The sequence below is a fragment of the Piliocolobus tephrosceles genome, chromosome 17 (genome assembly GCF_002776525.5).
Source record: "Piliocolobus tephrosceles isolate RC106 chromosome 17, ASM277652v3, whole genome shotgun sequence".
Classification (NCBI taxonomy): Eukaryota; Metazoa; Chordata; class Mammalia; order Primates; family Cercopithecidae; genus Piliocolobus; species Piliocolobus tephrosceles.
This window is the reverse complement of record NC_045450.1, coordinates 74,581,126-74,591,251: the sequence shown is the minus strand read 5'-3', so window position 1 is coordinate 74,591,251 and position 10,126 is coordinate 74,581,126. Positions and strand designations below refer to the sequence as shown.

Sequence of the window (10,126 nt, the reverse complement as noted above, 5' to 3'; positions counted from 1 at the left end):
TTTGCGTGTTTGGATTTCCTGGACCCCAGCTGTTTGAGTATTTTCTCCTGCAGGCCCATCTGTTGCAAGTCAGGTCCCTCCTGACCTCCAGGCTCCACGGCCAGCATTACAGCCTGGAGTCAAAGCTCCTGGGTGAGCTGTGTATCTTTGGCCAAATCCTTTCACCTCGTTGAGCCTCAGTTCCCTCATCTGTAAGGTGAGATGATGGCAGAACCTCACGGAGGAGCAGAGCAGGGCCCTGTAACAGGCTGAGCCGGGCGCAGGTGAGCAGACAGCACTCAGCACAGGGCCTGTCTAGAGCCTGCAGTCACACCTCCAGCCCCTGTGAGTCCTCCCTGAAGAACAGTAGGGATCTGGGAAATGAGACCAAAGTGTCCCCCAGGCCAGCAGGTGTGGCCAGAGGAGCTGATGGGCAGTAGTCTGTGCTGTCCGCATGCAGCCCTGACTGAGGTGGGCAGGACCACGAAGCTGGTAGAGCCAGCCAGGGCTGCATGGACAGAACAGGCCTGGAGCTCTCACCTGGTGGGCACCTGACTGTGCCTTTCCTCATCCTGAAGGGCAGGTGGCCCCTCAAGCCCAGCTACAGCCTTGGGAGAACATGCCCACTGCCATGCTGGGTGAATCCTCAGTGCACATCCCAGACAGAAGACTGCGAGACATCCTTTATTAGGCCAAGAGTGGCCACGTGCACAGATTGACAGCCGCTCCTCCCTGTACTGGGACCACCCAGCATCTTCAGGAGCCTCTGGGCCAGAGGCGAGTGAGGACAGCACCAGAGTATGGGAGGGAGGAGGGATAGGACAGATGTGGTTTGGACCCCAGGGAAAGGGCAGGGAGCAGCATGGCCCGGACTTTTGTTTTGTTTTTTTGTTTTTTTTTTTTTTTTGAGACAGAGTCTCCCTCTGTTGCCCAGGCTGGAGTGCAGTGGCACGATCTCGGCTCACTGCAAGCTCCGCCTCATGGGTTCAAGTGATTCTCCTACCTCAGCCTCCCATGTAGCTGGGATTACGGACACCTGCCACTACGCCTGGCTAATTTTTGCATTTTCAGTAGAGACGAAATGTCATCATGTTGGCCAGGCCAGTCTCAAACTCCTGACCTCAGGTGATCCTCCCTCAGCCTCCCAAAGTGCTGGGATTATAGGCGTGAGCCTGGCCAGACCTTTCAAACAGAGGCGGGGGGTGCCTCTCACGGGGACCCCACCCACTCAGAGACTTCCAGGTGCCTCTGCTGCCCGAGTGCCCACAAAGGGAGAGCAGAGGCAGGCAGGGCGCTCTGGTCCAGCTAGGAGCCAAGATACCCCCCTAGAGGTTCACAGGGGAGGGAAAGCAGCTGTTCTCATGCCTGGGGATGGAGAAGAGAATGGGAACATGGAATGCGGTCTGTGCTGGGATCTAGAACCTTCTGCTCTCTCCCCTCGGTGAGAAAACCCACTCCCTCCCTCCCCTTCCTCCCTGGCAGGGAACCCTGAGAAGAAACAGCCTCCCCCAGGGAGGGTTCTGAAGTGCGCCTGAACCCAAATGAGCTCCAGGGCCAGGAAACGGTGTATATAAATATATAGGCTGTGTATATATATTATAAATGTATCTATATATGTATATATGTACATGCACAGCTCAGAGCGTCCTGGCCTGGTACAGGGCCTGCCTGGTGCCTCCTGGAGGCCTGGCCTGCTGGGGCTATCACTTGAAGTCAAGAGTCCTGGTGTTAGGGATGTAGAGGGACTGGGTCTGGCGACTGCGTCGTGGCGTAGCGTTGAGGACGTCCACGCTCTTGCGGCTGGAACGCACCACGTCGGCCACAAAGCTGGTGCACTCACTACAGACATCCTTCAGGACACAGCCGTGGGTGTAGATGTGGGGGAACGCCTCCTCCACGCTCTGCCACTGTGGTCCTTGCAGAGATCTGGGGGGCGGGACAGGGCAGTCAGGGAGAGGAGCCAGCCAGAGTGCAACACCCCTCCCTGACTGTGCATCCCACAGCCCCCTCCTGGCTGCCTTTCACCCTAGGCCTCCCCTTGGCCCTCAGGCAACAAACACAGCTAGCAGCGTTCATCTCAGCAAAGACTCTCCCTTGACCACCGGAGTCCAGTTTCCATCTCATACTACTCAGCCTCCCAGAGCCCTACAAAATGATCTGTCTCTGCCTTGGATTTCCATTTCCTTGGGGTGTCCTAGCACACAGAGACAAAGCCAGCCCCCTCCACCCCAGCTCTCAAGTTCCTGTTCACGCTCGACCACCGCAGTGACTCAGCAGAAGGCAAAGAACGCACTGAAAGACGTCTCTTCTCTGGATTGGCGTGGTTTTGGCAGCTGATACCCTCTGAGGACTCTCAAAGCCCAGTGTGTAGACAGGGATGTGTCCAAACTTCTTAGAAGGCATCTTCATCTGCAGCACAGTGGGAGGAGGTATGAGCCAGGCATCCCCACAGACACATTCAGGGTACACTCAGTGCTAAGGAACCTCCCCTCCCCAATCTGGGACCTGCGTGGCAGCCAGAGCTGCCTGGAGAATATTTGTTGTCCCTATGCTCTCCAATGTCTCCTCTGTGCCTTTTGTCTGAAGACTGGCACGTGATTCCTGCTTGCTGCTCATCGGCAGGGGCTTCTTAGAGGGCACAAGCCATCCCTTTTTATACCATACAGATCTACCACCATGCACTGCACATAATCCACATTTAACATGGATGCGGTGGAAGCTTCTCCATTGCCAAGTGGCAGGATATAGAGTAAGACTTTTAAAATAGTGGTAGTAAAAGTCTTGCTTCTGAACTGAGGCCTGAGGGCTAATATATATATATATATATTTTTTTTTTTTAAGACAAGGTCTTGCTCTGTTGCCCAGGTTGGAGTGCAGAGGCACAGCCACACCCACTACAGCCTTGAACTTCTGGGCTCAAGAGATCCTCCCACCTCAGCCTCCCAAAGTGCGGGAACAGCAGGCACGAGCCACCGCCCCTGGCTGGTGACATACTTTTATTTGTATTTTATCTTTTTGAGACGGAGTCTCTGTCACCCAGGCTGGAGTGCAGTGGTGCGGTCATAGCTCACTGTGGCCTCCACCTCCCGGGTTCGAGTCATTCTCATGCCTCAGCCTCCTGAGTAGCTAGGATTACAGGTGCGTGCCACCATGCGCAGCTAATTTTTTTGTATTTTTAGTAGAAATAGGGTTTCACCATGTTGGCCAGGCTGGTCTCAAGTAGTCCGCCAGGCTCATCGGCCTCCCAAAGTGCTGGGATTACAGGTATGAGCCACCATGCCCAGCTGACATACTTTTAAATGTTAGGATCCCTTTACCTCTGTGTACCTGCACGTGAGCACATACCCCAACTGCAATAAGGAGCCCCTCCTAAAACACCCAAAAAGTTATAGAATGTAAGAAGGTAGGACTTTTAGAGGGGAAGTGAAGGGTTTTTTGGTACCAGGCTACTAAAGTGGAATGTTTAAAAATAATAACCTATAAAGGTCTTTAAAAACTGCACACTATCTTGGAAAGTATGGGAATGGATTCTGCCTGAAGGGAGATGAATGAGGTGCCTGGTGAGGGCAGCACATCCAACACCTCCAATCAAAGCCAGTGGAGCCCCCATCTACCTAGCTCAGAACCCAGATCCCACATGGTCCTCACCTTTATGCTACAGGAAGTGCAGACAGCTCTGGAAGGGAACAGAAGAAATGCAGTGTCAGTAGGGAGGAAACTCATGAAGAAACAGCTGAGAAACTCGCATTCCAGCCTCTACACATCCCAGTTCAAACCATCCTTGCCTTCTGCTTGATGTTTGGTTACTTCAGTGCTTTATTTTATTCCAAAATCTTGCTTTTCTTTATACTTAGGTATCCACCCAAAATATATGTGCCCCTCAGCATTCTCTTAGGAAGGCTGGCTCCAGGAGTTTTCTCCTACCAAGTTTTCTGTTGCCAAGTGGCAGGATATAGAGTAAGGTTGAAAAATAGTGGTGCTGGGCCAGACGTGGTGGCTTACGCCTGTAATGCCAGCACTTTGGGAGGCCAAGGCAGGTGGATCACCTGAGGTTAGGAGTTCGAGACCAACAAGGTGAAACCCCATTCCTACTAAAAATACAAAAATTAGTTGGGCGTGGCTGCAGGCACCTGTAATCCCAGCTACTTGGGGGGCTGAGACAGGTGAATGGCATGAACCCAGGAAATGGAGGTTGCAGTGAGCTGAAATCACGCCACTGCACTCCAGCCTGGGGGACTGAGCGAGACTCTGTCTCAATAAAAAGGAAAAATCGTGGTGGTAAAAGTCCCTTTTAAGCAGATTTTTGTTTCTGAACTGAGGCATGATGGGTCACATACACTTGGAATGTTTAAAAACAAAAACCTATAAGGGTCTTTAAAAACTGCACACTGTCGACCGGGCACGGTGGCTCACGCCTGTAATCCCAGCACTTTGGGAGGCCAAGGCAGGTGGATCACGAGGTCAGGTGTTCAAGATCGGTCTGGCCAAGATGGTGAAACCCTGTCTCTACTAAAAATACAATAAATTAGCCGGGTGTGGTGGCGGGTGCCTGTAATCCCGGCTACTCGGGAGGCTGAGGCAGAGAATTGCTTAAACCCAGGAGGCGGAAGTTGCAGTGAGCAGAGATCATGCCACTGCACTTCAGCCTGGGTGACAGAAAGAGACTCTGTCTCAAAAAAAAAAAAAAAAAAAAACCTGCACATTGTCTTGGAAAGACATCTAAGATTCCTTCTAAGATGACGCGTAGACATTGGTGTGTGCCTGACACTACTCACCGTAAAAGCACCATGAAAGCCAGAGGGGCCTCAACTGACATGCTCAGTTTTAAACAGTGAGTCAATTTTGTTTTAATCCCCATATCTGATTTCAAAAATAAATACCCTATGAAAAATTCAAGGCTGGGTGTGGTTGCTCAAGCCTGTAATCCCAGCACTTTGGGAGGCCGAGATGGGCGGATCACGAGGTCAGGAGATTGAGACCATCCTGGCTAACATGGTGAAACCCCGTCTCTACTAAAAATACAAAAAAATTAGCCGGGCGAGGTGGCGGCACCTGTAGTCCCAGCTACTCGGGAGGCTGAAGCAGGAAATGGCGTGAACCCAGGAGGCAGAGCTTGCAGTGAGCTGAGATCGCGCCACTGCACTCCAGCCAGGGCGACAGAGTAAGACTCTGTCTCAAAAAAAAAAAAAATTTCAAGGCTGGGCGCGGTGGCTCACCCCTAATCCCAGCACTTTGGGAGGCTGAGTTGGGCGGATCACCTGGGATCACCTGAGGTCGGGAGTTGGAGACCAGCCTGACCAACATGGTGAAACCCCATCTCTACTAAAAATACACAAATAGCCAGGTGTGGTGGCACATGCCTGTAATCCCAGCTAGTCGTGAGGCTGAGGCAGCAGAATCACTTGAACCTGGGAGGCGGAGGTTGCGGTGACCGGAGATTGCGGCATTGCACTCCAGCATGGGGAACAATAGGGAAACTCCGTCTCAAAAAAAAAAAAAAAAGATTCAAACATGAGAGAATTAAAATTTGGACACTACATCCTCAGAAATGATCCCTGCTAGTAATGGTTTCCATCCTCCAGGCTTTTCCAAGCATATATCAACAGAAATATACATAATTTTACAGACAAAATGAGGTGATTTTTTTTTCCCAGACAGGGTCTTGCTCTGTCACCCAGGCTGGAGTGCAGTGACACCATCATAGCTCACCGCAGCCTTGACCTCCTTGGCTCAAGTGATCCTCCCACCTCAGCTTCCCAAAGTGCTGGGATTATAGGCATGAGCTACCATACCCAGCCTTTATTTATTTATTTATTTTTTTGAGACAGTCTTCCTCTGTCACCCAGGTTGGAGTGCAGTGCTACTATCTCAGCTCACTGCAAGCTCCACCTCCCAGGTTCAAGCAATTCTCCTGCCTCAGCCTCCCGAGTAGCTGGGACCACAGGCGCCCACCACCACGCCCGGCTATTTTTTTCTATTTTTAGTAGAGACAGGGTTTCACCATGTTGGACAGTTTGGTCTCGACCTCCCGACCTTGTGATCCACCCGCCTCAGCCTCCCAGAGTGCTGGGATTACAGGCGTGAGCCACCACTCCCGGCCCCAGCCTTACTTTTTTATTCAGTCTGGGAAACTCTAGCTTTTACTTGGGTTGTTTAGATCATTTACAGTTAATGTGATGGCCAGGCACGGTGGCTCAAGCCTGTAATCCCAGCACTTTGGGAGGCTGAGATGGGCGGATCACGAGTTCAGGAGATCGAGACCATCCTGGCTAACACGGTGAAACCCCCGTCTCTACTAAAAAAATACAAAAAACTAGCCGGGCGAGATGGCGGACGCCTGTAGTCCCAGCTACTCCGGAGGCTGAGGCAGGAGAATGGCGGGAACCCGGGAGGCGGAGCTTGCAGTGAGCTGAGATCCAGCCACTGCACTCCAGCCTGGGCGACAGAGCAAGACTCCGCCTCAAAAAAAAAAAAACAAAAAGAGTTAATGTGATGCTAGATAAGTTGTGTTTAAGTCTGACATCTTGCTATTTGTTTCCTTTTTGATTCATTTCTTTGTTCCCCTTCTTTTCCTACCTTTTTTTGGATTAATTAATTTTTATGGTTCCATCTTATCTCCTTTGTTGGCTTATTAGCTGTAACTGTTTTATTTTAGTGGTTGCTTTAGGACTTACGGTATACATCTTTAACTTATCACAGTCTACCTTTAAGTAATATTTGTATTGAGTATATAACACCTTACTATACCTTATCATAGTGATTCACCTTATCATAGTGAACCTTAAAATAGTATACTTCTGGCCAGGTGCGATGGCTCACACCTGTAATCCTAGCGCTTTGGGAGGCCGAGGCGGGTGGATCACGAGGTCAGGAGATCGAGACCATCCTGGCTAACATGGTGAAACCCCGTCTCCACTAAAAAATACAAAAAACTAGCCGGGCGAGGTGGTGGGCGCCTATGGACCCAGCTGCCTGGGAGGCTGAGGCAGGGGAATGGCGTGAACCCGGGAGGCGGAGCTTGCAGTGAGCTGAGATCCAGCCACTGCACTCCAGCCTGGGCGACAGAGCGGGACTCCGTCTCAAAAAAAAAAGTATACTTCCAATTTTCTCCTCTCCCTGGCCTTAATGCTAACTATTGTTATCAACACTACTTATACATGTGTTACAGAAGCCACAATACATTGTAATTAATTTTGTCTTGTTTTTTGCCTGCCTGGTAATCTTTCATTAGATGCCAGACATCTTATCTTGCTGAATACTGCTTTGTTTTTTTGTTTGTTTTTAAAAAAGTCTTGTTCTTGGGCTTTGTTCTCAGAATCAGTTAAGATATTTGTGAACAGTTTCATCCTTTCAGGTCTTGCTTTTATGATTTATCAGTCAGGCCTGGAGCAACACTCGCTTTGGGCTACTTATTCCACATTAGTGAGGCCAGGCCTTCGTGTGCATTCTGGTTAGTGCCCTGTGAATTACGACATTTCTGGCTGTGGCTGGTGGAAACGGATGTTATTCATTCCTGGCCCTGAGCACTGTTCCTTCAGATCTTTATAACAAGGGAAGGTAAATTTTTTCTGTAAAGAGCCAGAGAATAAACCTTTTAGGCGTGGCGGAGCGAGTAACAAATGGGTATGGCTGTGTTCCAATGAGATTTTACTTGCCAAACAGGCGGAGGACCAGATTTGGCCCGTGGCTATAGTTTGTCAATCTCTGCTTTAGGATAAATGTTTTGCAGCCTTCGGTCATTTCCTTCAGAGAGGGGGGCCTTCTCTGAGGCTTTCTCAGCGCAGCCCTCTCCTCTGGAGTTCTGCATGGGGGATTCAAGCTGCTGTGGTCTCCCTGGATTCTCAGCTTTATCTCTTCCATTCGGGGAGTCTGGCGGCTGTGGCTCATGGCCTAGAAGCTCCGCAGGCAATGACTGCGGTGATGGCAGGCCTGCCCTGTTGTGTTTCCTTTCTGTTGCCTGCTGTCCACAGTCTTGAAAAACATTGTTTCGGCCGGGCGCGGTGGCTCAAGCCTGTAATCCCAGCACTTTGGGAGGCCGAGATGGCGGATCACGAGGTCAGGAGATCGAGACCATCCTGGCTAACACGGTGAAACCCCGTCTCTACTAAAAATACAAAAAAACTAGCTGGGCGAGGTGGCGGGCGCCTGTAGTCTCAGCTACTCGGGAGGCTGAGGCAGGAGAATGGCGTAAACCCGGGAGGCGGAGCTTGCAGTGAGCTGAGATCCGGCCACTGCACTCCAGTCCGGGCAACAGAGCAAGACTCCGCCTCAAAAAAAAAAAAAAAAAAGAAAAACATTGTTTCATATCCTGTTTGCTCTTGGCTGTGGAAGATGCCTATTACCCCATCGTGGCTGAAACTGGGAGTTGCTTAGCTATTTCAATTTCATTTAATTTAAATAAAATTTAAAATTTAACTCCTCATTCAACTAACGATATTTGTGGACTCATCAGCCATGGAACATGCTAGAACACTCCTGGAGTCACAGGAAGCTCTGTGGGCAGCACTGCCCAGAGGCTGCTCACCTCCTCCTTCCCTTGTGAACTGGCAGCTAAAGGGAAGGCTCACCTCTTGCAGAAGAGACAGGTGGGCGGCCATGAGAACAGCGGGAACTTGGCCCGGCAGCAGCAGCAAATCTGTCAGGAAAGACCTGATTAGAGCCCGGCTTTGTCCAAAGCTCCCTGGGTCCTGCCCTGTCCTTGCTGCCCCTCAGGGTTCCCAACGAGATCATGAGCAAACGGTCCTGGGATCCGCCCCCAACGCAGCAGGCAAGAGAGCAGCCCCACGTCTAGGCAGCCTCACCTTCCCCTTCTTCAGACTGCTGAAGAGCTCTTTGTTCTGCAAAAACTTCTCCATCTCGGCCTTCACCAGCACACGGCGCACGTCCATCACCTCTTCCACGGTCAGCGCAAGGCTCTCCACGGGGTGGCTGAACTCCTGGGGGACGGGGCAAGGGGCTGTGCTCACTTGGCCTCAGGTAGAAAGTCTTCCATGCAGGAGTCTCCCCCAGCTTGCTCTCCTTCCCTGAGGACCTTCACACCTTCCTGGCCTCAGCGTAAACAAGCCCTCGACCTTCTAAAACACTTGTCCATCAGCCATCCATCCCCATGTCTTTGATGAGGCGCTGCTGCTGCAGGCTAGGCCTCCCATGACCAGCGGCCCCTGCCAGCCAGCCCAGCCTTCACTGGCCACGCTCCACACACACTCCTCTCAGCCCATGTTTGTTCAAGGTGTCCCTCCCTGCAAACGCACTATGGGCGGATCCACACCAGCCAGAGTCCATCTCAAATCCTCCCTCCCTGAGCAGCTGATGTCCTCTCATCCAGAAGGTCCAGGAGCCTCCAACAGACCACCTCACTCCTGGGGCCCAGCTTGTATCTACCCATCTGCACTCAGCACACCTCCTGTGTCCTGACCACCGATTCCTGGGGCCACATTATGATGAGTGTGTCCTGTTTTTGCCTCCCTGTGCTTGGCATAGAACTTGACACCTGATCTCTCTAAGCCTCAGTTTTCTCTTCTGTAAAATGGGGCTGGATTTCAGCTCCATCGAGATGACTCATGCCAGCACAGCGTTCGCAGTGTCAGTCATTACTCTGCCGAGGCAGGTGGGCACCACCTATGAAGGTGCCACACACAGATGGAGTTGGACCATGTTTTCTGCTTTGGATTTGTAGTGGGTTATCCTGTCTAGAGCTGGGAACATACGCTCCTGTCTGGCACTGAGGGGAGCTGAGGCCCTTGTATTCGTTCCTCATTCTGACCTGAGGCACCCAGGGCTTTGGGCTTCTGTTGCCAATTGCCTGATGGTGCTGTTTCCAGCTGAACAGTTCACCTGAGATGTCACAGATGTTACGCCAACAACGTCCGTGGCCAGGAGACCTCACATCGGGTGCAGAGAACAGCTGCCTGCTCCCCAGGTGAGGCTGTGAGCCCAGGGCAGATGGAAGGCCAGGTTCTGTGATGCTCAGTAGCCCCCCTTCAGAAAGCCCTTCTGAGACTTCAGAGCTAAAGAACCACTCATGTGGCCGGGCGCGGTGGCTCAAGCCTGTAATCCCAGCACTTTGGGAGGCAGAGACGGGCGGATCACGAGGTCAGGAGATCGAGACCACCCTGGCTAACACGGTGAAACCCCGTCTCTACTAAAA

General features: G+C 51.6%; 1 protein-coding gene across 1 annotated transcript in view; it reads right to left on the bottom strand.

The window, feature by feature from the left end:
- Window positions 1-647: 647 nt before the first annotated feature.
- Window positions 648-10,126, bottom strand: part of SPIRE2 (spire type actin nucleation factor 2) — a 35,600-nt gene continuing 26,121 nt past the window's right edge. Inside the window, exons 10-14 of the mRNA XM_026447372.1 lie at window positions 8,781-8,915; window positions 8,547-8,614; window positions 3,628-3,655; window positions 2,273-2,388; window positions 648-1,905 (exon numbers count right to left, since the gene is read on the bottom strand). Of these exons, the coding sequence (XP_026303157.1) occupies window positions 1,683-1,905; window positions 2,273-2,388; window positions 3,628-3,655; window positions 8,547-8,614; window positions 8,781-8,915 (570 nt within the window). The 3' untranslated portion in view covers window positions 648-1,682. The remainder of the gene's footprint in view (window positions 1,906-2,272; window positions 2,389-3,627; window positions 3,656-8,546; window positions 8,615-8,780; window positions 8,916-10,126) is intronic.